General features: G+C 42.0%; 1 protein-coding gene across 1 annotated transcript in view; it reads left to right on the top strand.

Moving 5' to 3' along the window:
- The window catches only part of LOC135526149 (ALK tyrosine kinase receptor-like), a 759,574-nt gene that overhangs the window by 563,814 nt on the left and 167,922 nt on the right, over positions 1-27,838 (top strand). The window contains 1 exon segment of the mRNA XM_064954281.1: positions 9,631-9,764. Coding sequence (XP_064810353.1) covers positions 9,631-9,764 — 134 coding nt within the window.

The raw sequence follows: 27,838 nt of genomic DNA, 5'->3' as shown, positions 1-27,838 counted from the left end.
ACACCCCACTAATCTACAATCCCAATACAAACACACCACATACAAAACCCATGCCACACCCTGGCCTGACCAAATAAATGAAGACAAACACAAAATACTTCGACCAGGGCGTGACAAGAATCATATATGTTCAGATTAGTCTTTGCAATGCTTATATGAGGTCTTCAATAGATAAACTTCCACACAAGACATAATACTATGTAAATGTAATGTCGTACAAATATACGATTAAATCAAATCTCTCTTGGCATATTTTGTGTATTCTTGTAAGAGAGATTCACATTGGAATAATTTAGCCAGTGGAATGGATTTTCTTGAATAGATCATTTGTAGTGTTCAGTTGACCCTTTTCCATTCTTTTTCAGTTAAGGATGAATTCAATTCAAATAGAAGGAAGGGATGAACAAAATAAGAACATGCGTAAAATGTGTTCTAAGTTAGGTTGTCAATAAGCAATAAGCCTTTCTCAACCCCCCCCCCCCCTCACCCGGACAATAGTATGTACACTAGAAAGGAAAAACAACAAACGACATGCAATCGGTCACTCACGCAAACGAGCTCTGCATTTTTCAGAATACAAGCCTGAAACAATGTCTAAAGACCATTGACATCTAGTAGAAGCCATAGGAACTGCAATCTGGGTCCTAACCATTTAGATAATGTATAGGCATTCAATTGAAAAGTACCCACATCAAAAGTATCGCACTTCCTGGATGGATTTTCCTCTGGTTTTCACCTGCCATATCATTTCTGTTATACTCACAGACAATATGTTAACAGGTTTGGAAACTTTAGATTGTTTTCTATTCAATACTACCATGCATATGCATATCCTAGCTTCTGGGCCTGAGCAACAGGCAGTTTACATTGGGCACCTCATTCATCCAAAATTCTAAATACTGCCTCCTACCCAAGAGAGGTTAAACCACTCTTCCTTGGCCGTCATTGTAAATAAGAATGTGTTCTTAACTGACTTGCCTAGTTAAATAAAGGTGAAAAAATTGAATAAAGTGGAGCATTGGCCTTTTATAACAAAGCTTATTCTCTATCAATGCAGAAATCCCCTCTTTCTTTTTCCCAGAGCCCATATAATGTACTATGCTGGAGGTGGATGGATGAGGTGATAGGAGAGATTGCTGTGTTTGAGGATGGTTGGTGTGTGTCTGTGTGTGTGTTTTGCCTTTTCCTTAAGAGGATGATTGTGTGTGTGTGTCTTCGGAAACTGTATGTTCTCTGCAGTGAAGGATGTGTGTACAGATGTAGGATCTTAATTTGATCACTCTGTTGTTGCTGATAATTTTCCTGTGCCACAGGATTTGCATTCATTCACAGAAAATCTTTGCACTTTTCATGTACACTGGAAAATGGTTAGGGTGAATTTGACACAAGTTTACAGGCAGATCGATGATAAGTAAAATCTGTATTTCATAATATGGTACTGTAAAAAGGGCCAGCTTCAGTCAGCCAGTTAGTGCTTTCTAGTCAGGCAGCTTAGTCTCCTACTCAGAAGACACAAAATGATCTAATTCATCAACGCCACACAAGTTATTTATCACCCTAACTCATTCACTTGCAATTTTGGGAAAAAGGCAACCTTAACTCCCTCATTTATTGAATCAGATGGATCATTCATCACAAAACCCACTGATATTGCCAACTACTTTAATGATTTTTTGAAAGGTTGGTGTGGAAGAGGTGAACAAAGTATTGTTGTCTATCAACAAAGACAAGCCACAGGGATCTGACAACAAGGATGGAAAATTACTGACGATTTTGCCACTCCTATTTGCTTTATTTTCAATTTCAGCCTAATAATAAGTCCATGCCGCCAGGCCTGGAAGGAAGAAAAACTAATTCCGCTACCTAAGAATAGTAAATTCCCATTTACTGGCGCAAATAGCCGAACAATCAGACTGTTACCAACCCTTAGTAAGCTTTTGTGTTTGACCAGATACAATGCTATTTTACAGTAAACAAATTTACAACAGACTTTCAGCATGCTTATAGAGAAGGACATTCAACAAGCACATCACTTACATAAATGACTGATGATTGGCTGACAGAAATTGATGATACAAAGATTGTGGGGGCTGTTTTGTTAGACTTCACTGCAGCTTTAGACATTATTCGTCGTAGTCTGCAGCTGGAAAAACTTGGTGCTATATTGTGGATAAAGAGTTACCTTTCTAACAGAACACAGAGCGTGTTCTTTAATGGATGCCTCTCCATGGCAGCTGTCTAGGCCCCTTTGAGTAAAGCCAGTGTGTCTACGTATGCGAATGACTCAGCGCTATACACGTCAGCTACTACAGCGACTAAAATGACTGCAACACTTCACAAAGAGCTGCAGTTAGTTTCAGAGTGGCTGGCAAGGTTAGTCCTAAATATTTGTAAAACTAAAAGCATTGTATTTGGGACAAATCATTCACTAAGCCCTAAACCTCAGGTGACTAAACTGCTCGTAGTAACACAGGATTGTAAACTGTCATGGTCAAAACATATTGGTACAACAGTAGCTAAGATGGGTAGAAATCTGTTCATGAAAAAAAGTGCATCTCTGCCTTCTTAGCAGCACTATCAACAAGGCAGGTCCTACAGGCCCTAATTTTGTCGCAAGTCGACTACTGTTCAGTCCTGTGGTCAGATGCCACAAATATTGGCTCAGAACAGGGCAGCACGGCAGGCCCTTGGATGTACACAGAGAGCTAAAGATATGCATGTGAATATCTCCTGGTTCAAAGTGGAGCAGAGATTGACTTCATCACTACTTGTATTTTTGAGAGGTATTGACATGTTGAATGCACAGAGCTGTCTGTTTGAACTACTGGCACACATGCAAACCCCACAATACATGCCACAAGAGGTCTCTTCACAGTCCCCAAGTCCAGAACAGACTATGGGAGGTGAAGAGTACTACATAGAGCCATGACTACATGGAACTCTGTTCCACATCAAGTAACTGATGCAAGTAGTAAAGTTAGATTTATTTACACTCTTGGCATTCTCTAAACAAGCTTCATGACGAATGGTTTTCCAACAGTTTTGAAGGAGTTCCACATATGTTGAGCACTTGTTGTCTGCTTTTCTTCACTATGCTGTCCAATTCATCCCAAACCATCTCAAGCGCTCCTGGCCCAAGCAACTCTCTTCTTATTATTGGTGTAGTTTAGTAGTGGTTTCCTTGCAACAATTTGACCATGAAGGCCTGATTCACGTAGTCTCCTCTGAACAGTTGATGTTGAGATGTGTCTGTTATTTGAACTCAATCTGAGGTGCAGTTAACTCTAATGAACTTATCCTCTGTATTAGAGGTAACTCTGGGTCTCCCTTTCCTGTGGCGGGCCTCATGAGAGCCAGTTTCATCGTAGTACTTGATGGTTTCTCCGACTGCACTTGAATACATTTTGAAAGTTCTTGAAATGTTCCTGATTGACTGACCTTCATGTCTTAAAGTAATGATGGACTGATGTTTCTCTTTGCTTATTTGAGCTGTCATTGCCATAATACGGACTTGGTCTTTTACCAAATAGGGCTATCTTCTGAATAATACCCCTAACTTGTCACAACACAACTGATTGGCTCAAACGCATTTTAAGAAGGAATTCAATTCCACAAATTAACTTTTAACAAGCAACACCTGTTAATTGAAATGCATTCCAAGTGACTACTTCATGAAGCTGGTTGAGAGAATGCCAAAGAGTGTGCAAAGCTGTTGTCAAGGCAAAGGGTGGCTACTTTGAAGAATCTCAAATATAAAATATATTTAGATTTGTTTAGCACTTTTTTGGTTTCTACATTATTCCATGTGTAATTTCATAGTTTTGGTTTCTTCACTATTACTCTACAATGTAGAAAATAGTACAAGAAAGAAAAACTCTGGAATGAGTAGGTATGTCCAAACTTTCGACTGGTACTGTATGTAGTGGAAATCTTTGAATGCATTGTAATGTTTTTAAAATTGTATAACCTCCTTAATTTTGCTGGACCCCAGGAAGATGGGATCCATAATAAAAACAAATACTTGCACTTTCAGAGGCCTTAACCAAAGCTTCCAAACCGACAGTGACTACAGGTCAAAACAGCCCAAAAGGACATGGACAAATGCCTCAACCATATAAGCTTTAAGACTTCCTGCAACCCTAATCTGTCACATATACATTTTTAATTGATGGGGCACTATACAGTGTTCTCAATCACGGGTGTAACAAATATTGTCTCTTACAAGGGACTCCTCAAAACATGTTAAAAGAGCAGTAAACAACAGGTTTTTGGCATTCATTAAATACAGCAAGGTACTGTATTCCGTGGGGTGGTAATACATTATCATTCAAAATACAGCAATTATTTCCCTGCCCACAACATTTTCTCACAATGCACCTTAACTTACAGTATGATGCAGTGAAATGTTTTAGAGTATATTACTATTAATAAAACACAAAATTGCTCTTTAATTTACAGTTTTCCATTACAGTTTAACATAATTTTGGCCAGCTAATAGTCTAACCACCGATCAAGCAACATGACATCGGCGGAAAAGTGTGAATGGAAAAAAAGTTCAAATCCTGTTGCTGCAGGATTATTTTGCTGCGTCAATAATGGTCATATATGGATCCTACATCTGTATGTACTGGTCCTGAGTTACTTATGTGTCGTGCATATATTTGGTAAGGTTTACTGACTGCTCCACCACTCAATGAAACCCTAGGAGGCACTCTACACACATCTTTGGAGATATTTAGTGTAATGGACGTTTTAGTCTCTGCTTTACATTCATGTCCTCAGTAGTTTAAGCAGTTTTAGACATGTATCAACATCGATAACATTATGGGTAACATTTTCTGTCCGCCAAACTGAACTCTGCAAGAAGAAAATACCATTTAAGTCACAATATTGAAGCTGGAGTTATCTTGTAAATGTATCTTTTACAACATCTACATGTGAATGCTATGATTATCTGCGGGTTTAAAGTAAACAGCAAAGTGTGTCCAATGTAATACCGGATAAGTTCTGCTTACTCAAACATTTTTAGGATACCGATTACCCAAAATTGTTTTAGTTAGGAAATTTAACCCATTTAATCCCAAATTTTTCCCAGACATGAACATATCCAAATCAAGTGTCATTTGTAACCCTTTGAAGTAATCAATCATTATTTTTTGAAATATTAATGGGAAAGTAGGTGAAAAAGTGTGTTTTATGGTCGGTCACAATTGTGACTGATGGGATAATGTTACGTATACTAAATTAACGTATTTCTCCTATGCAGTTATCAAAGTTCTTATATATCTCAACCCAGTTAATTACACATTTCAAACTCTGTCACTGGCAGTCCCCAGCGTTACCTCTAGAATGCCCCGTCACATTCTAGTGTGACTATTTTACACATCAAAAACCCTTATACAACACGATATGAATACTGAGAGCAAAGACAAAAAAAAAACATCAACGTATTTCAACATTGTTACTTTTTTGTAACATACATTGTAACATTGTTACTTTAGTGCAACATATATTGAAACTTTAATATTGTAACTTTATTGTAACATTTAAACTTGTACTTTAGTGCAATGTTCATTGTAACATTGTTACTTTAGTGCAACATATATTGAAACATTAATATTGTAACTTTATTGTAACATTTGAACTTGTACTTTAGTGCAATATTCATTGTAACATTGTCATTGTGACATTTTAGTGCAACATTCACTAACAACGGTATAGCAGTCGTGTTATTCATTCCCACTGAACGTAAAGGTAACATTTAGGATAGAGGTAGCCTGTAGAACATGCATTCAAGTAGAGCCCTACACTGAACAAAATACAATTATACATGTATAATTATATATATAAAAAGCTCCACTGCACAATGAGTGCTTTTATATACTGTGTGTATATATATATATATAGAGGTAGGCTTCAGAACCAAGTGCAAGATTAGTGCAAGATTAGTTTGTGCATCACTATTTAAACTGTGATCAGTCAGACTTCCTGTCATACAGTATGTCTTGAATCAATTGACCTTCTTTTCCAAAAACATTTCATTCATATTGATTGTCTTTTTCGTCGACTTTTCTTTTCTTGCATTGTACTGCTTCTCATCACCCTTTATCGACTTTTCTATTTTTCTTTTATTGTCTTTTTCAGCCCTTTTTAATTCGCACTCATCTCCTTTTCTACTATCCATGGTATATCTTGAAGCACTCAAAGTGCAGTGGCGCTTTGCATTTCTCACATGCATAGGTAGTACGTTTGTCACAATGACGACTTCTCTGGAACCGGTGCATCGCGTTGATTGGCCAGTGAGAAGCTTTGTCATATCTTGCCTGATCTTCAACAGTAGCAGCCAGTAAAGATCTCCTTCCATGGCTCAGTGGTTTCTTGACGAACATTTGCATATTTGGGCTGTTTACAATGTGTTTTGGAATCACATCAGTGGCAGGCCTCTTCGATCATTTAAACACTCAATCTCTATTTTTGACCACCTGCAGCTTTCCCTTGGCTCTTCTGGCTGACCCCTATGGCTTGTAGAGGCCCTTGGTTCTTCTGACTGGACCCTATGACGGGTAGAGGCCCTTGGCTCGTCATTATCAACAATGGAGGGGGGTGGGGGAGGTTGTGGAGGGGGGGTGGGTGGTGAGGGGTAGGTCATCATCACTGATAACGTTGTTCCTGTCATGATCTGTTTGCATAGGTTCAGCATATGCATTCAACAGCCTGGCTGGCAAATGGCCTGTCCATAGTCCATATCTGACCCATCGCTATCACAATCACTCACGACAACATCTTTCTATTTTGAGGGATAACTGCAATGTTGCATGCCTTGTCTGGGCAGTCACCTAGATCCAACATATCCAGAACTTGCCTCAAAATGAAACTAAAGAAAGAACAGAGTAGAAAGTTAGGTAGAACAAGACCTATGTATGTTTATCAGTATGTGTATACCTAGATGCATGTGTTATCCTGCCTGTCACTATTGTTGCCATCAACATGTTTCCACATTCTATGACCACACTGAACAAACTTGAGTAATTGCAAATGCATATATCAATACAAAAAAAGTGTCCTATCTTTATGTTAACATACATTACTCACCTTTTGTTTGGGAGCTTTGATGCAGCCATCCTCTTCTCAACCAGGAAGTAAACAGCTCTGGTCATGTGACAATTTACACTAAACATGTGACACTGCACATATTTCATTGAGACCCTTGATTTTTTCAATAATTTCTGGAAATGCATTGATACATCATTCAGTGACATTTATAGAGTCTTATAACTGGAAACATTTTTTTTACGATCACTATTGTGACCGATGGGATTAAATAGGTTAAATAGCTGAGTGCTCTCTTGCTATGAGTAATACAAATGTAGTTTTTTTAATAAGTATACGTCAATTTAATGCCCCCACGAAGCCAGGCTTCCAATCATTTCCCAGTGTGCCTTGCCTTTTCGATTGAATTGCAGAGTTACCACCCATGACTGTCTTTATCACGAATAACAATCTTGTTGAATTCGTTAATTTTCAGTACTGTGGTCTTTTTAGGTGAATATTGTCATTAAAATGTAATGATCACATACAGTGCATTCGGAAAGTATTCTGACCAATTTACTTTTTCCACATGTTATTACGTTACAGCCTTCTAAAATGTATTAATATATATTTTTTCAATGTACACACAATACCCCATAATGATGAAGCAAAAACTTGTTCTATAATTTTATAATATGTATGACATTTACATAATTATTCAGACACTTTTCTCAGTGCTTTGTTGAAGCACCGTTGGCAGCGATTACAGCCTTGAGTCTTCTTGGGTATGACACTACAAGCTTGGCACACTGGTATTTGGGGAGTTTCTCCCATTCTTTTCTGCAGATCCTCTCCAGCTCTGTCAGGTTGGAGAGATGTTCGATTGGGTTCAAGTCTGGGCTCTGGCTGGGCCACTCAAGGACATTCAGACTTATCCCGAAGCCAGTCCTGCATTGTCTTGGCTGTGTGCTTAGAGTCATTGTCCTGTTGGAAGGTGAACCTACGTCCCAGTCAGAGGTCCTTAGCTCTCTGGAGCAGGTTTTCATCAAGGATCTCTCTGTACTTTGCTCCGTTCGTCTTTCCCTCGATCCTCACTAATCCCCCAGTCCCTGCCACTGAAAAAGATATCACAGCATGATGCTGCCACCACCTTGTTTCACCGTAGGGATGGTGCCAGGTTTACTCTAGACGTCATGCCTGACATTCAGGCCAAAGAGTTCAATCTTGGTTTCATCAGACCACAGAATTGTGTTTGTCATGGTCAGAGTCTTTAGGCTTTAACTTAACAAAATTGGAAAAAGTCAAGGGGCCACATTAGACCTGCAAGTAGGGTTGCAAACTTTCCCAAACTTCCAGACAGAATTTCTGGAATACCTGGGAAAATGTATCATAATCTTGCAACCCTAACTGTAAATCGCATTATGCTGGTTTGCAAAGTGATGTGTAATTCCTATTGGAATCTATCAAGCGTTAGGCTATCCAACAGTTGAAATGTGTATTCACCCACAACCTGCATTCACAATGAGTGCCAGGGTTAAGAACCGTGGGAGGAAACTACCTAAGTCATTTAAACTGGAACAACCATTTCAGTAACGGAGGCAAAAATTATATTTATTTTATTGTGTAGCATAACATTTAACCAATCAATTACTCAATGTACAGGCAAAAACACATATATTAAAAACAAATCTAAAAAAATATACCTGGTGTGACTTCTCATTTAGTTTTGAGTCAGTACCATAAACATTTGAAGTAATAATGACTTTTCATTGACTTTCAGTACAACTTACTAGAAGTGTTGTGGCTGTGGTTTACAGTATGTGTGCATTGTGTTTACTAAATAGCCACAAATCCACAGCTACTGTACATCCTCATGTTGTTTATTTTGATCCAATAGAGGGCGGAGAGGCATACAGTATGTCATAAAGAAATAATACAGAAAATAGGCATGGAGATAGGGGGTTGGTAGGGGAGAGGGGGAGGAAGAGAGGGAAAGGAGAGGGAGGAGAGAGAGCGGGAGGGATTAGTCATTGGTCAGTAGCCCGAATCCAAAGTGATATCAGCTGCAATTTGCTTAATAAAATTATGGACCACGTTGAACTACACAAAGGCAGGCGGTGGCTTGCTGGAGAGAGCATTCGCTTCAGGATATCCTTGCACACAGGAGCTAGCATTGGTGTGTGTGGCATGCACACACCCTTTCTGACTCTCTCTCTGATACACACACACCTGCACACTCTATTTTTACCACCTCTGGTACTGAAGTGCAGGGTGTCATCCACGCACACCACCTGTCAACTTTAGTAAGAGGCTTCGCCAAAAGCTTGTCCACAAGTTACCCGACAGGAGCATGCACCAACAGGCTAAGGATGAGGGGGAACCTCCCAAAATGCAGGGGGAGGAGGGGGACTCGAACACAACATGCTCCACACGAACCCAGTCTACCCCCTCTCCTGAGACCTCCATGGAGGGGGAAACTCAGGTGGAGGAAGAGGGAACTCCTGTCCTGACTCCCTACCCCTACAGTAGGCATGGGGGGCCCTGTCGCCCGGGGTGTCTACTCGTCGCCCTGATCTTCATGCTCATCTCTTTACTCGGCAGCTGGGCAGTGGTCCACCTCACCCTGAGGTCCCGTGGAATGGCGACCTTCAGGATCCAAGCCAGCTATGACCGGCCGAGCGAACAGGATGCCACCGCCACAATCAAACCGGGCTTCACCACCAACTGCACCATGGGTAAGTGAGCGTTTACGTTAGCAATTGCTGTGTTGTGTGTCTGCACGCTACTGTACTGTGGAGTGGTTAATAGTTTAATCAAAAGACTGACCCAATGTCAGAAATGTTGGTTCTACTAATGGTTCCTAATCGTGAAGGTTAGGATTTTGAGTTGTGCAACCTGACCTGGCAGTGTCTACATCTAGTGTGTGCTGTATATCCACATCTAAACTAGGCTACTCTGGGGTGGCAGGGTGGCAGGGTAGCCTAGTGGTTAGAATGTTGGACTAGTTACCGGAAGGTTGCAAGCTCAAAACCCCGAGCTGACAAGGTACAAATCTGTCTGTTCTGCCCCTGAACAGGCTGTTAACCCACTGTTCCTAGGCCGTCATTGAAAATAAGAATTTGTTCTTAACTGACTTGCCTGGAAAAATACAAAAGCATGTGGACACCACATCAAGTTTTAGTGGATTCGGCTATTTCAGCTGTTTCTGAAAGGTGTATAATATCGATAACAGCCATGCAATCTCCATAGACAAACATTGACAGTAGAATGGCCTTACTGAAGAGCTCAGTTACTTTCAACGTGGCACCATCATAGTATGCCACCTTTCCAACAAGTCAGTTTGTTGAAATTCTGCCCTGTTAGAGCTGCCCTGGTCAGCTGTAAGTGCTGTTATTGTGAAGTGGAAATGTCTAGGAGAAACAACGGCTCAGTCGCGAAGTGGTAGGCCACACAAGCTCACAGAACGGGACTGCCGAGTGCTGTCCTCTGTTGCAACATTCACTACCGAGTTCCAAACAAGAACTGTACATAGGGAGCTTCATGAAATGGGTTTTCATGGCCGAGCAGCCACACACAAGCCTAAGATCACCATGGCTAATGCCAAGCGTCATCTGGAATGATGAAAAGCTCACCAACATTCGACTCTGGAGCAGTGCAAATGCATTCATTGGAGTGATGAATCCCATTTCTGGTGAATCTAAATTTGACGGATGCCAGGAGAACGCTACCTGCCTGAATGTATAGTGCCAACTGTAATGTTTGGGGGGGAAGAATAATGGACTGGGGCTGTTTTTTGGCCCCTTAGTTCCAGTGAAGTGAAATCTTAACGCTATAGTATACATTGACATTCTAGACAATTCTGTGCTTCCCACTTTGTGGCAACAGTTTGGGGCAGGCCCTTTCCTGTGTCTGCATGACAATGCCCCGGTGCACAATGCTAGGTCCATACAGAAATGGTTTGTTGAGATTCGTGTGGAAGAACATGACTGTCCTGCAAAGAGCCCTGACCTCAACCCCATCAAACACCTTAGCGATAAATTGGAACGCCATCTGCGAGCCAGATCTTATCACCCAACATCAATGCCCGACCTCACTAATGCTCTTGTGGATGAATGGAAGCAAGTCCCCGCAGCAATGTTCCAACATCTTTTGGATGGCCTTCCCAGAAGAGTGGAGGCTGTTATACAGTGCTTTCGGCAAGTATAGGGACAATTTGTTAACTGTTTTTTTCCTCATCTATCTATACACAATACTCCATAATGACAAAGCATAAAATGTTTTTTTGAAATTTTTGCATGCGTACAACAAATTTAAAACGTTTCACACAAGTATTCAGACCCTTTACCCAGTACTTTGTTGAAGCACATTTGGCTGCGATTACTGCATTGAGTCTTCTTGGGTGTGACGTTACAAGCTTGGCCCACCTGTATTTGGGCAGTTTCTCCCATTCTTCTCTGCAGATCCTCTCCAGCTCTGTCAGGTTGGAGTTGTCCCGAAGCAAGTCCCGCGGTGTCTTGGCTGTGTGCTTATGGTCATTGTCTTGTTGGAAGGTGAACCTCACCCCAGTCTATGGTCCTGAGAGCTCTGGAGCAGGTTATCATCAAGGATCTCTCTGTACTTTGCTCCATTTATCTTTGCCTTGATCCTGACTAGTATCCCAGCCCCTTCCGCTGAAAAACATTCCCACACCATGTTTCTCATGGTCTGAGAGTCTTTTGATGCCTTTTGGCAAACTCCAAGCTGGCTGTCATGTGTCTTTTCCTGAGGAGTGGCTTCCGTCTGGCCACTCTACAATAAAGGCCTGATTGGTGGGGTGTTGCAGAGATGGTTGTCCTTCTGGAAGGTTTTCTTATCTCCACAGAGGAACTCTAGAGCTCTGTTAGAATGACAATCGGGTTCTTATTCACATCTCTGACCAAGTCCCTTCTCCCCAGATTGCTTAGTTTGGCCGGGCGGCCAGCTCTAGGAAGAGTCTTGGTGGTTCCAAACTTCTTTCATTTCAGAATGATGGAGGCCATTGTGTTCTTGGTGACCTTCACTGCTGCAGAATTTATATGGTACCCTTCCCCAGATCTGTGTCTTGACACAATCCTGTCTCGGAGCTCTATGTACAATTCCTTCTACCTCATGGCTTGGTTTTTGCTCTGACATACACTGTCAATTGTGGGACCAAATATGGATAGATAGGTGGGTGCCTTTCCAAATCATGTCCAATCAATTGAATTTACCAGCAGCATACCCTGCACCCCACTGCTGGCTTGCTTCTGAAGCTAAGCAGGGTTGGTCCTGGATGGGAGACCAGATGCTGCTGGAAGTGGTGTTGGAGGGACCAGTAGGAGGCCCCCTTTCCTCTGGTCAAAAAGGAATGTCCCAGGGCAATGATTGGAGACATTGCTCTGTGTAGGGGGCTGTCTTTTGGATGGGACATTAAACGGGTGTCCTTACACTCTGTGGTCACTAAAGATCCCATGGCACTTATCGGGCTGTTAACCCTGGTCCTGGCTAAATTCTCAATCTGGCCCTCATACCATCATGGTCACCTAATCATCCCCAGTTTACAATTGGCTCATGTTTCCCTCCTCTCCCCTGTAACTATTCCCCATAAATGAGAATGAGTTCTCAGTCTACTTACCTGTTAAAATAAGGGTTAAATAAAAAAAAGTTGTAGAAATATCTCATGGATGATCAATGAAAACAGGATGCTCCTGAGCTCATTTGCAAGTCTCATAGCAAAGGGTCTGAATTATTCTGTAAATAAGGTATTTAATATATATATATATATATATATATATATATATACATATACATTTCTACAAACCTGTTTTCGATTTGTCAATATGGAGTATTGTGTGTATATTTCTGAGGGTTTTATTTTATTTAATACATTTTAGAATAAGGTTGTAACGTAACAAATTGTGGAAAAGGGAAGGGGTCTGAATACTTTCAGAAGGCAGAAATGGTAGCAGAAAAGAGGGGACAAACTCCACTTATTAATGCCCATGATTTTAGAATGAGGTGTGCGACAGGCAGGTGTCCACATACATTTGGTGATGTTGTGTATGCAGATAACATAGCTGATTCTCTCTAAAAGTTAGCTTCTGCTGTTTCCCCTATTTAATTGTGAATACATGTCAAATGCTTACTAAAATATAAGTCTGTGAAGGCATGTTACATCTAGTTTAATTGTTCTTTAACTGTTCTGTAGTCTCGAATCGAGTGTCAAAGTGTTGCTCCTTGCTTACCTCTTTTAGCTTTTTGTGAAATTGACGTTTATGTTCTGAGCACGATGCTCTGCTTTGTTGGACATTACAAAGAGAAGAACCGAACAAGTTGCTTAAATGTAATATTTACGTAATATAAATGTAATCTTTTATTATTTTACGTTATTTAAATGTTATAATTTATTCTTTCAAATTTGAAAAGTGAACAGGTTAGTACATTTGTCTTTGTAATAAAACACTTACTTGAGTTAGCTACTAATGTATTAGCTTCTGGGGAATACGGTGAACTTTGGAAAGAGTTGTTGCTTTCATAGCTATGTTTTGATGTCACTTCTAAGGGTGTTTGAAAAGCAGTGCAAATGTTTTTCAAACTGGAGATTTTTCCGGCTGCTGTTCTGGATGTAAACCCCATTACCATATGTTGTGGAATGAAATGCAGGGTTGGCGTGCTACAGGGGATAATATCTCTCTGTGAACCTTGAGAGGTCCTTAAATTAGGTTAATCCTGTTGATTCAATTTCCTCCGAGCTCTACGCGGAATTGTAGGGACCTTTGCTTTTGACGTTTCGAGGAAGTGTATAATATTGAAGAAATGTGGTATAAAATGTGGATTTCAAAAGAGCTACAGTTGAGTTATGGCTGGTTTCCCCTTTTGGTTATTGGAACAGACAAGCCACTGTCACAGCAGCTATTGTGCAAAAATAAAAGCAGAGAAACAGAATGTGGACAAATACTTTATGGGATATTCAAATTGAATTTACATGCTCAATTGACCAAGCGTCACAATGGAAGTAGACCGTTAGGGCACAGACATTAGACAAAAGTCAGTTGAGTGAATTTTCCAAACTCTGTCAACTATGTTAACCACCATTCACTCAGTGGTGTAAAGTTTGGGGTATCTGTACTTTACTTTCCTATTTCTATTTTTGACATCTTTTAATTGTACTCCATTACATTCTTAAAGAAAATAATGTACTTTCTACTCCATACATTTTCCCTGACACCAAAGTTACATTTTGAATGCTGAGCAGGACAGGGAAATGGTTTAATTCACAAACTTAAAGAGAAAATCCCTCATCATACCTACTGCATCTGATCTGATCTGGAGTCACTAAACACAAATGCTTTGTTTCTAAACTATGTCTGAGTGTTGGAGTGTGCCCCTGGCTATCCATAAATTTTAAAAACAAGAAACTTGTGCCGTCTGGTTTTCTTAATTTAAGGAATTTAAAATAATTTACACTTAAAATACACTTTTAATACTTAAGTAAACTCAGCCAAAAAAGAAACTTTTTCAGGACCTGTAACGGCGTTCTTGTTTAGTTGAAGGAGAGTCGGACCGAAATGCAGCGTGTAAGTTACTCATGTTAATTGAGAGAAGACAAAACGAACAAACTAACACGAATAACTAATAAATACAAAAAGAAACAACAAACAGAACGAAACCTAATACAGCCTGACTGGTGAAACTAACACAGAGACAGGGACAATCACCCACGAAATGCAAAGCGAAATACAGGCTACCTAAATACGGTTCCCAATCAGCGACAACGAGAAGCACCTGACTCTGATTGAGAACCGCCTCAGGCAGCCAACCTATATAACACACACACACCCCTAATCAACTACAATCCCAAACACTACAAACCCCAATACGAAAAAACAATACATAACCCCATGTCACACCCTGGTCTGACTAACTAATAAACTAAAACACAAAATACTAAGACCAAGGCGTGACAGAACCCCCCCCCCCTAAGGTGCGGACTCCCGAACGCACCTCAAAACCACAGGGAGGGTCCGGGTGGGCGTCTGTCCATGGTGGCGGTTCCGGCTCCGGACGTGGACCCCACTTCATAAATGTCAATGTTCCTCCCCTTCGCGTCCATGGATAATCCACCCTAACCGCCGACCATGGCCGAATAGTCCTCACCCAGAACCCTACATAATAGAAAAGCAGCTCGTGACTGAGGGGCAGCTCGGGACTGAGGCAGCTCGGGACTGAGGGAACGCTCGGGACTGAGGGGCAGCTCGGGACTGAGGGGCAGCTCGGGACTGAGGGGCAGCTCGGGACAGAGGGGCAGCTCGGGACAGAGGGGCAGCTCAGCACTGAGAAAAAGCCCAGTACTGAGAAAAAGCCCAGTACTGAGAAAAAGCCCAGCCAGGAAGTAGAATCCGGCAGATCCAGGCTGACTGGCGGATCCTGGCTGACTGGCGGATCCTGGCCGACTGGCAGATCTGGCTGCTTCATGCTAACTGGCGGATCCTGGCTGACTGGCGGATCCTGGCTGACTAGCAGATCTGGAAGAGTCTGGTTGACTGGCAGATCTGGAAGAGTCTGGTTGATTGGCAGATCTGGAAGAGTCTGGTTGATTGGCAGATCTGGAAGAGTCTGGTTGACTGGCAGATCTGGAAGAGTCTGGCTGACTGGAATGGTCTGGCTGACTGGCAGATCTGGAGGAGTCTGGCTGACTGGCAGATCTGGCTGCTTCATGCTGACTGACGGCTCAGGCTGCTCCATGCAGATTGACAGCTCTGGCGGCTTCTTGCAGATTGGCAGCTCCATGCAGACTGGCAACCATGCAGACTGGCAGCTCAGGCTGCTCTATGCAAACTGACAGCTCTGGCTGCTCAATGTAGACTGGCAGCTCAGGCTGCTCTATACAAACTGACAGCTCTGGCTGCTTAATGTAGACTGGCAGCTCAGGCTGCTCTATACAAACAGGAGGCTCCGGCAGCGCTGTAGAGGAGGAAGGCTCTAGAACCCCTGAACAGACGGGAGACTCCGACAGCGCAGGAGAGGGAGAAAGCGCTGGCTGCGCTGAACAGACAGGAGACTCCAGCAGCACTGTAGAGGAGGAAGACTCTAGAACCGCTGAACAGACGGGAGACTACGACAGCGCAGGAGAGGGAGAAAGCGCTGGCTGCGCTGAACAGGCGAGGCGCACTGTAGGCCTGATGCGTGGTGCTGGCACTGGTGGTATTTGGCCGAGGACACGCACAGGAAGCCTAGTGCGGGGAGCTGCTACTGGAGGGCTGGGGTGTGGAGGTGGTTCTGAATAGACCGGACCGTGCAGGCGCACTGGAGCTCTTGAGCACCGAGCCTGCCCAACCTTACCTGGTTGAATACTCTCGGTTGCCCTGCCAGTGCTGTGAGGAGAAATAGCCCGCACTGGGCTATGTAGGCGAACCGGAGAAACAGAGCGCAAGGCTGGTGCCATGAAAACCGGCCCAAGGAGACGCACTGGAGAACGGATGCGTAGAGCCGGCTTCATAGCATTTGGCTCGACGCTCAATCTAGCCCGGCCGATACACGGAGCTGAAATATACCGCACCGGGCTATGCACCCGCACTGGAGACACCGTGCGCACCTCTGCATAACACGGTGCCTGTCCGGTCTCTCTAGCCCTCCGGTATGCACAGGGAGATTGCGCAGGTCTCCTACCTGATGCAGCCATACTCCCTGATAGCCCCCCCCCAAAAAAAGTTTGGGGCTGCTTTTCGGGCTTCCATCCAAGTCGCCGTGCTGCCTCCTCATATTTGCGCCTCTCCGCTTTAGCCGCTTCTAATTCCTCCTTGGGGCGGCGATATTCACCTGGCTGAGCCCAGGGTCCTTCTCCGTCCAGTTCGTCTTCCCATGTCCATTTACCGAATAATTCCTCCTCCCTTTGCTGCTCCAGCTGTCGCTGCCTGTTAACACGCTGCTCCTGAATACGCTGTTCCTGCCTGTTGACACGCTGCTCGGTCCGAGAGTGGTGGGTGATTCTGTAACGGCGTTCTTGTTTAGTTGAAGGAGAGTCGGACCGAAATGCAGCGTGTAAGTTACTCATGTTTATTGAGAGAAGACAAAACGAACGAACTAACACGAATAACTAATAAATACAAAAAGAAACAACAAACAGAACGAAACCTAATACAGCCTGACTGGTGAAACTAACACAGAGACAGGGACAATCACCCACGAAATGCAAAGCAAAATACAGGCTACCTAAATACGGTTCCCAATCAGCGACAACGAGAAGCACCTGACTCTGATTGAGAACCGCCTCAGGCAGCCAACCTATATAACACACACACACCCCTAATCAACTACAATCCCAAACACTACAAACCCCAATACGAAAAAACAATACATAACCCCATGTCACACCCTGGTCTGACTAACTAATAAACTAAAACACACAATACTAAGACCAAGGCGTGACAGGACCCTGTCTTTCAAAGATATTTTTTTTAAAGCTCTGGACCCGCTAATCGTAGCTGTCATGAGCATATCAGCTGCTATCTGAACAAGTTTATCGAACAATCTTCTTGGGCCACTATAACTATAACTATTTTGACAACTGGATTGGTCCCCTCTACCACAAGGAACCCACTAATCTACTGACGGAAATGCATGGGGTGGATAAAAACTGCTAGCTTGCTACCCATGGCTCGGCTATCTGTCTGAATCGCCGTGACCCCAACCAATCTCCCTACTCACTGGACCCTTATGATCACTCGGCTAAGCATGCCTCTCCTTACTGTCAATACGCCTTGTCGATTGCTGTTCTGGTTAATGTTTATTGGCTTATTTCACTGTAGAGCCTCTAGCACTGCTCATTATACCTCATCCAACCCTTCAGTTCCACCACCCACACATGCGATGACATCACCTGGTTTCAATGATGTTTCTAGATGATGTTTCAATGATGTTTCTAGAGATACAATATCTCTCTCATCATCAGTCAATGCCTAGGTTTAAATCCACTGTATTCACATCCTACCATACCTTTGTCTGTACACTATACCTTGAATCTATTTTATCGCCCCCAGAAACCTGCTCCTTTTACTCTTTGTTCCGGATGTCCTAGACGTCCAATTCCCATGGCTTTTAGCCGTACCCTTATCCTACTTCTTCTCTTTACCTCTGGCGATGTAGAGGTGAATCCAGGCCCTGCAGTGTCTAGCTCCACTCCTATTTCCCAGGCGCTCTCTTTTGATGACTTCTGTAACCGTAAAAGCCTTTGTTTCATGCATGTAAACATTAGAAGCCTAAGTTTGTTTTATTCACTGCTTTAGCACACTCTGCCAACCCGGGTGTCTTAGCCGTGTCTGAATCCTGGCTTAGGAAGACCACCAAAAACTCTGAAATCTCCATCCCTAACTACAACATTTTCAGACAAGATAGAACTGCTAAAGGGGGCGGTGTTGCAATCTACTGCAGAGATAGCCTGCAGAGTTCTGTCCTGCTATCCAGGTCTGTAACCAAACAATTTGAACTTCTACTTTTAAAAATCCACCTCTCTAAAAACAAGTTTCTCACTGTTGCCGCCTGCTATAGACCACCCTCTGCCCCCAGCTGTGTTCTACATACCATATGTGAACTGATTCCCCCCCCATCTATCTTCAGAGCTCGTGCTGCTATGTGACATCTACAAGACCCTGCTAGGTAAAGTCCCGCCTTATCTCTGCTCGCTGGTCAACATAGCTGCACCCACCCGTAGCACGCGTTCCAGCAGGTATATCTCACTTGTCACCCCCAAAGCCAATTCCTCCTTTGGCTGCCTCTCCTTCCAGTTATCTGCTGCCAATGACTGGAACGAACTGCAAACATCTCTGAAACTGGAAACACTTATCTCCCTCACTAGCTTTAAGCACCAGCTCTCAGAGCAGCTCACAGATAACTGCACCTGTACATAGCCCATCTATAGCCTAAACAATTACCTCTTCCCCTACTGTATTTATTTATTTATTTTGCTCCTTTGCACCCCAGTATTTCTACTTTGCACACTCATCTACTGTCAAATCTACCATTCTGTCACACCCTGGTCTTAGTATTTTGTGTTTTCTTTATTTATTTGGTCAGGCCAGGGTGTGTCATGGGTTTTGGTATGAGTTGTGTTTTGTCTTGGGGTTTTTCATAGGTATTGGGATTGTGGCTTAGTGGGGTTTTCTAGCTCAGTCTATGGCTGTCTGAAGTGGTTCTCAATCAGAGGCAGGTGTTTATCGTTGTTTCTGATTGGGGACCATATTTAGGCAGCCATATTGTTTGAGTGTGTCATGGGTGATTGTCCTTGTTTCTGTCTCTGTGTTACTTTACACCAGTATAGGCAGTTTTGGTTTGTTGTTTTTGTATTGATTCATGTTTTCCTTGCTTCATTAAAACATGAATCTCAATAGCCACGCCGCATTTTGGTCCGACTCTCTTTCACCTAAAGAAAGCCGTTACACATTCCAGTGCTTTAATTGCTATATATGATATTTACTTCGCCACCATGGCCTATTTATTGCCTTATCTCACCTCATTTGCTCACATTGTATATAGACTTATTTTCTACTGTATTATTGACTGTATGTTTGTTTTACTCCATGTGTAACTCTGTGTTGTTATATGTCGAACTGCTTTGCTTTATCTTGGCCAGGTCGCAGTTGTAAATGAGAACTTGTTCTCAACTGGCCTACCTGGTTAAATAAAGGTGAAATAAAATAAATAAAACATTCTATTAAGGCATCTTTAATTTTACTCAAATATGAACATTTATTTCGTGTTAGGTTATTTCTCTCAAACTTTGTGCACAAATTTGTTGACATCCCTGTTGGTGAACATTTCTCCTTTGCCAAGATAATCCATCCACCTGATAGGTGTGGCATTTCAAGAAGCTGATTTAACAGCATGAGCATTCCACCTTGTGCTGGGGACAATTAAAGGCCTCTCTAAAATGTGCAATTTTGTCACACAACACAATGCCACAGATGTCTCAAGTTTTGAGGGAGAGTGCTGTTGGCATGTTGACTGCAGAAAGGTCCACCAGAGCTGTTACTTTGGTTTGGACTCATACTCCGACTCTCCCGTGCTCCAATTTGGGTGCTAAGAGCCCGGTAGTGTGCATTTTGAGAAACACGCTATGTATGATCTCGCAAACAATGTAAAGTATGTATAGATAGGTGTAATCAGAGTTTTAATCTGAGGGTATCCTGCTATTGACACACTTGTTGAATAGAACGTGAAAACAACAGTAATTAATGAGGCAGTCTATACAGTGAAGGTGAGTGCAGGTAGGCCTAGACAGAGGATGTTTTTGTGGTTGCAGCCCTGTGCACCCCTTTATGTTAATGTATCAATTGCACCCAAATGAATTCATTCAAATACATTTTCTTCATTTTATCACAAAATATAAAATAGATTCCTGTTACCATTAGAACATGAGATCATTCTAAGAAAATAAACTGTGACATTTTACAATAATTGTAATACCTAAATTCCCACCAAAATCACCAAAATCCATTATTTGTCTATGCCAGTAAAATGTTTTATGTGCTATAATTCAATCAATAGCTGATCGATTAAAACAATTCAAACAGTTTGGAGAATCGTTATCCATTGTCCAACTGCTGCATTCATTATATATTTTTTTAAACCTTTTAACAAGTTTGATTACCTTTGCAACATACATGCAAGGACTGTATTGCTGTTTGTATTACTTTCTCATTTTGCCACATGCTGCACTTTACAGATAATGTACAAATGCATTTGATGATCCCAACACACGTAGACACCCCCTCCACACATACAACTCATCCCTAAAGACTTGCGTACCAGTGCCTCTCAGACCTCCGACAACAGAACAGGTTGCTGTTGTTGGTCTCCCATTTGCTGCTTCAACAGCCTCCACTCTTCTGGGAAGGCTTTCCACTAGATGTTGGAACATTGCTGCAGGGACAAGCTTCCATTCAGCCACAAGAGCATGAGTGAGGTCATGCACTGATTTTGGGCAATTAGGCCTGGCTCGCAGGCTGCGTTCCCAAAAGTGTGCGGTGGGGTTGAGGTCAAGACTCTGTGCAGGCCAGTCAACTTCTTCCACACCAATCTCAACAAACCATTTCTTTATGGACCTCGTTGAGCACAGGGGATTTGGGCCTTCCCCAAACTGATGCTACAAATTTGGAAGCACAGAATTGTCAAGAATCTCATCATATGCTGTAGCGTTAAGAATTCCGTTCACTTGAATTAAGGGGCCTAGCCCAAACCATGCAAAACAACCAGGCATTTGGTATCATATGTTGCTTCGTTTTGTGACATATGATATACCAAACTTTACAGTTCGCACTATGCATATAGGCAGGTAGCGTTCTCCTGGCATCCACCAGATTCGTCTGTCGGACTGCCAGATGGTGAAGCGTGATTCATCACTCAAGAGAATGTGTTTCCACTGCTCCAGAGTCCAACGGCGGCAAGCCGACGCTCAGTATTGCGGATGGTTATCTTAGGCTTGTCAGCAATGGAAACCCATTTCATGAAGCTCCTGACGAACAACTGTGCTGAAAACTGGGACAGGCGAATTTTACGTTCTATGCGCTTCAGCACTAGGCAGTCCCGTTCTGTAAGCTTGTGTGGACTACCACTTCGCGGCTGAGCCGGGTGAGTTGCTCCTAGACTTTTCCACTTCACAATAACTGCACTTACATTGACTGGAGCTCTAGCAGGGCAAAAATTTGACAACCTGACTTGTTGGAAAGGTGATAACGTATGACAGTGCCACATTGAAAGTCACTGAGCACTTCAATAAGGCCGTTCTACTGCCGACATTTGTCTATGGAGATTGCACAGCTGTGTGCTCGATTTTATACACCTGTCAGCAAAGGGTGTGTATGAAATAGCCAAATCAACTAATTTCAAGTGGTGTCCACATACTTTCATATATGTAGTGTTTCGATTTATAAGCAAACGTCAGTCGGAACCGGTACCAGAACCACGCAGGCCACCAAAACAGGGGACTTTACATCTAAAAGGTGATAATTATTAACATTCAAATGAAGCATCTTATTTTCATCTGATTCCTACAGATTTCCGTGCCTTAAGGTAAATCCAATCTTGATTGACTCCTCTCATAAGAAAAATGTCTATTAGCTTGTTTCCGGGTCTGTACGAGTTTGACAGTGTACAATTTGCATTCTGACAAGCTCCCTCCTTTTGTGGCATCTTCCCTGCACTTGAGAACAGCGATTAATCAAGCCGTGGCGGTGTGAAAGACAAGATATTCGTCAGCTGACAGCCATGCGGGCCAAATTAATTGAGCAATGTGTCAATTTTTTTTCATCCTCTGCCATGCTAATTAACTCATCTGTCAAGGGGCCAACAAGTGATTCCCATTCATTACCTAGAAACCAACTTGAGCGCTGGTACATCTATCTCTTACACTCATCGTTCCCTTTGAAAAGTCGAAATGTCTTGAGCATATCGTCGGTGACACATTTGTATTTCTCACCAGCTGCTATATTGGAATACAGATTAGCTGGTTATTCAGGAGAATCACAGCCTTCCACACTGTTAGCATCCTCAAGTATGTCTCGCACAAAGCAAACAGGACTGTTAGCTAAAAGACTGATGGATGACCTCATTAACAGATTGTGGCAATAACAAATGTGTTTCAGTTTGTCTCTGTCTTTGTCATGACGTTGACTCTGGTTGCCGATTTAACACTAGATTATCAATTGTCATTTTTGTTAATTCCTGTTTATACACTTCAAGTTTGTTTCACTCTGAAGATATTTCTATTACATGCACATTGTCACTTGTCATTTTCACAGATGGATAAGTACCTCTCGGGGGACTTCAACCTCTAACCTCCTATTCCCTGGCCCATTTACCTAACCCTTACACCATGCAGCTGCTGGACTCTAATGTGGCGTTACTGCAAGTCTATACTCAGTGATTAGGTACTCAGCGGCGGAAGAGTGTTCCCCTGGCCCATCAATCACTCCTATCCCGGGGAGCCTTGGGAGTGAAATGAGTTAGGAGACTGGTGGTGGAGTAGAAAGAGTGTATATGGATGGATGGAAGGACCAGTTGTAGTGGCAGGGTAAGAGGCTGGCCACACTGATAGAGAACTGTAGACTCATCCCAATGCAATGGCTGTGTGGCATTGAAGCATATTGTGTCGTAACTGCTTTGGAACAAAATATTTCTCACGTACAGAATGTGCACCATGATACGTACTCTTGTAATGTGAGATCTACCAAATTACACATAGGATAGCAACAATGAGCTACAATAGAATGTTGCCGCTCATTCGTAACCGTCCTCTATCACAATACAAGCATCTCTTTGAATTGATCAAGACCAACAGTCTATTGTTAACTAGTTGTAAACACATTTTCTATTCCACTAATAAACCAAGAATAGGTGTCTATCCTCTTGGTGAGATAAAGTACATACATAGGCCTGCGTCCAAAACGGCACCCAATTCCCTACATAGTGCACTACTTTTGACCTGGGATCTCAATCAGCCTGATAAATGTTAGGCCCACTGGTGAAACACTCATGAATCAATAAATGCATTGGTCTTGTAGATATATGCTCAGCTAAGTGGAGAGAATATAGTGATCAGCGGACCTGTAAAATTACAATGCATGATGAGGGTATTGGTGAATGGAAGTAGTAGGAGAGAAACGCACTAGAGCACAGAGAAACAATTCCCGTGTGTGTGTGTGTGTGTGTGTGTGTGTGTGTGTGTGTGTGTGTGTGTGTGTGTGTGTGTGTGTGTGTGTGTGTGTGTGTGTGTGTGTGTGTGTGTGTACGCACGCGTGTCTGTACTACTGCAAATGTAAGATACATATAAAAAGTTTTTATGTAGCTTTTTTGGATTGAGATACATCTTTATTTTCATGCCATCCATCAAATGTAAACACCTGGAGTTTGCTAAACGGCATTGGCACTTGGCACTCGGTGGTATGGTCAGATGACATGAAAATAGAGCTCTTTGGCCACGCACTAGTAGTGGTTTTTGACAAAGAAAGATGCATATGCATCTGTGGTTTGAATTGAAGATGGCAGTCCATAAGTGCAGACAAATGATATCAAGGATCTTGAAATATTCTTTATGGAGAAGTGGTCTAATTTCAACACCAATGTAAAAAAAAGAAGAAAAAAAGGTGAGGTATTAATATCAGGGGTGTCAATCATTTAGATCTCTACGTTTTTGAGAAAAAGTAATATTACTTGTCAAACAAAATCTGTTTCTCTAAGCAATTATATTAGTTTAAAATAATATAATTTCCCAATTTTTAGCATACAATATACAGTTGAAGTCAGAAGTTTACATAAACCTTAGCCAAATACATTTAATCTCAGTTTTTCACAATTCCAGACATTTAATCCTAGTAAAATTCCCTGTTTTACATCAGTTAGGATCACCACTTTATTTTAAGAATGTGAAATGTCAGAATAATAGTAGAGAGAATGATTTATTTCAGCTTTTATTTCTTTCTTCACATTCCCAATGGGCCAGAAGTTTAAATACACTCAAATAGAATTTGGTAGCATTTTTTCCTGTCATGTCGTAAATATCAGTTTTGGATGAGACTGACTTTATGACCAAAATGATCTTATTTACACATATAGGCTGTTTTGTGTTGCTTTTGTGGTTGTCTTTCTTACACTAACACTTCCAGTCATCTTTTCTTAATAATTTGTTGATAGTTGCTTTTTTTAGGGAAAGTTTTATTTGCAATGTCTGTGAAATGTGGTTGTCTTACCAACTTAACTGATTGCACTGACTGAGTCGCTCTGGATAAGAGTGTCTGTTAAATGACTAAAATATACATGTAATGTGATATTACTAGCATGATTTTTTTTTAAAGTCGATTTGTGACTACTATATTTGAAAGATTAGGTTTCTGTAAATGTAATATCCCAATGCTTTGATATGGGCCCATATCATAATCACTCTAACGGGTGGTGGTCTGCATGTAAAAAAACTGACTGCAACTTTGACTGAGTACAGTAGCTCAGTATTTTAATTAAAATGTTTTGCTCATCTTTATCAAGGGTCTCAATCATTTCAGACTCCACCGTACAGCTTACCCCACAAAAAGACAACAACATATAAACAATCACTTTAATAGCACCAATTAATGATGTTTTGCCTTAAATCTCACTTACCCACAACTTCCTAAAATATACACCCTACCGTCTTTAGCTCGCGTTTCTCAGCCTCATCTCTTTTTCTATCCCTGTGACCGCTACCCTTGGGCTCTTCCACAAACATCTTCTGTGAAATGTTCCCCTCTTTACCAATACAAACTGAGTTTGTATTACAAATCCACCCTCTCGGAGGCAATTATAGCAGTGGGTCTTATTTGATGATATTGAGAAAGTCTTCAATGGCCCTGGGCTAGCTGGGTGGAATATTAATACAAAGACAAATGCCAACTAGAACAGATGTCTGGATTAGCCTAGCATTCAGTCAGATTAGAAAACATTTTACAATGAATTACATGTCACATGTACATCTTACAATTACATGTCACATGTATTTACACAGTGGTCATGATAAGTGGCTTGTTCATAATAGTATTTCATGAGCTCATACAGTATTACTTTCATAACTTCACTTTGGTGGATGTCTATAAACCCTGCAACCCTTTCAGATCTTCAGTAGACCAGAATGTGGATCAACCCCAAAATGTCTCAAAACTCCCCATACTTCAAAATCTCTCCATCTGTCTGATTATTTCCTTTGAAAGGGAGCATCACTAGCTCCTCTGTGACCCAAAGAAGAGAGAGCCGTACATCAAGGTCATTGGACCACCGAGGTATCAAAGCCGAGACAACATGGGGGGCTTTACAAAGAGACAGACAGCTGACCCCTTTCACACTCCCACCATTCTGTGGTGCTTTGATGTACCTCGCCATTCTGTACACTTTTGGTAGCTTCATATTTCTTTTAGCTATCCCCTTTCTACCAACTTCCTACCCTTCACAGAGGACTTGGCTTGCCCACGTTAGTCTAGCCATTTCATTCCATGAACATGTTATTTCTGAGACACATTGTAAGCAAAAGTATTTCAAAATGAAAGGAAAATGTTTCTTTCTGTTCCTTTTCCATTTTGTCACATTGGTCACCACACTCGCAATGCACCAGGCATACATCCCCCTTCTTCTCCTACTGAGCGGCATGCCTCCTGTCCACTGTCCAGAGGGAGCATCAGGGGCATCCATCTTAGAATCCCTCCAACTGTAAATCTGAATATCTCCCCATTCTGCCTCCAGTGAATTTGAATGAGTGAAGCGCTCGCCCTTGTGTGAAAGGGCACCTGGAGAGAGGGAAGACCCCAGAGAAAAACTCAGTATGTTAACAACGCAGTCATGTGGTAGTGCTTAATTTCACTCTTTCAGCAGGTGCAGTATTTGCCTAGTGTTAACAGTTAAACATCGTGTTACAAATGGGTACTTTCTGGTACATTCAACACAATTGGTAACTACTAATTGAATAGCCCAGTACGGAAACAAAGCAGTGATGTGGTGGTAACCAGAGCAATCTACTGTAGATACAGTGATGATCTAGTGATAGAGCATCATTTTACTGTCCTGTTTCAGTGGGTGTTTGCCTAGTGTTTACAGTGTTTACAGTATTCAAATCACTTTTTAATTCTGAACACAGCCGTAGTGAAAGTTGTATTCAAATTAGGTCTTAGAACTTGTTTTTACGTGACCTTAAAATCAAAATATTGCCCCCAGATGTACTTACCAGCCTGATCCCAATCTGTGTCTATTCACTTGTCATACTGAGCATGTCACAAGCACAGTTACATGTAAATCTTTTGGCAAATGTGGGTTGGTGTGCTCCTCTTTTTTTTGTTCTGTTGCATTTTGGTTGTGCATCCATACAGACAAAGAGGCTGTCCTAGTATGGACACCCGGACATCCATATTAGCATCATCCAAGTATTATTCCAAGTTGTTTAGAGTAGGTTTGCTTGATGAGTTAAAGGAAAATGGCCAAAAACAATCTTTTGTTATTTGTTTCGTTAGTCCATTGTTAATGTAGTCCCAAAATGTTTTTCTTGTCAGCAATCAAGTTTTCAATATTTATAACTTTCAAAATACAGAAATCATCCCTGTATGATGCATTCTGCATCACATGACGCAAAACGTAACAACATATGATGCCAAATGCCTGCCTATTTTTCATGGTTTGGACTAGCCCCCTTTATTCCAGTGAAGGTAAATCTTAACGCAATGATATTCTAGACAATTTTGTGCTTCCAACTTTGTGGCAACATTTTTTGGAAGGCACTTTCCTGTTTCAGCATGACAATGCCCCAGTGCACAACGCGAGGTCCATACAGAAATGGTTTGTCGAGATAGGTGTGGAAGAACTTGACTGGCCTGCACAGAGCCCTGACCTCAACCCCATCGAACACCTTTGGGATGAATTGTAATGCCGACTGCGAGCCAGGCCTAATCGGCCAACATTAGTACCTGACCTCACTACTGCTCTTGTGGCTGAATGAAAGCAAGTCCCCACAGCAATCCTTCAACATCTAGTGAAAAGCGTTCCCAGAAGAGTGGAGGCTGTTATAGCAGCAAAGGGGGGGACCAACTCCATATTATTTTCCATGATTTTCGAATGAGATGTTCGACAATGAGATGTCCACATACCGTTGGTCAAGTAGTGTATCTTGAAAGGCTTTGCTTGCAAGTGTAACAAGTTGGAAATGAACCCAGCTCTCCCACTGGAGTAACCAACGTCTTAAACCATTTTACAGTCTTGGGCCGAAGGCAGACCCTGGTTTTGGAGTATGCAGACATGCCTACCTCAACAC

The sequence above is a fragment of the Oncorhynchus masou genome, chromosome 32 (genome assembly GCF_036934945.1).
Source record: "Oncorhynchus masou masou isolate Uvic2021 chromosome 32, UVic_Omas_1.1, whole genome shotgun sequence".
In the NCBI taxonomy this organism is placed as follows: Eukaryota; Metazoa; Chordata; class Actinopteri; order Salmoniformes; family Salmonidae; genus Oncorhynchus; species Oncorhynchus masou.
The sequence above is the reverse complement of the archived record's forward strand: the minus strand, read 5'-3'. Positions and strand labels throughout refer to the sequence as shown.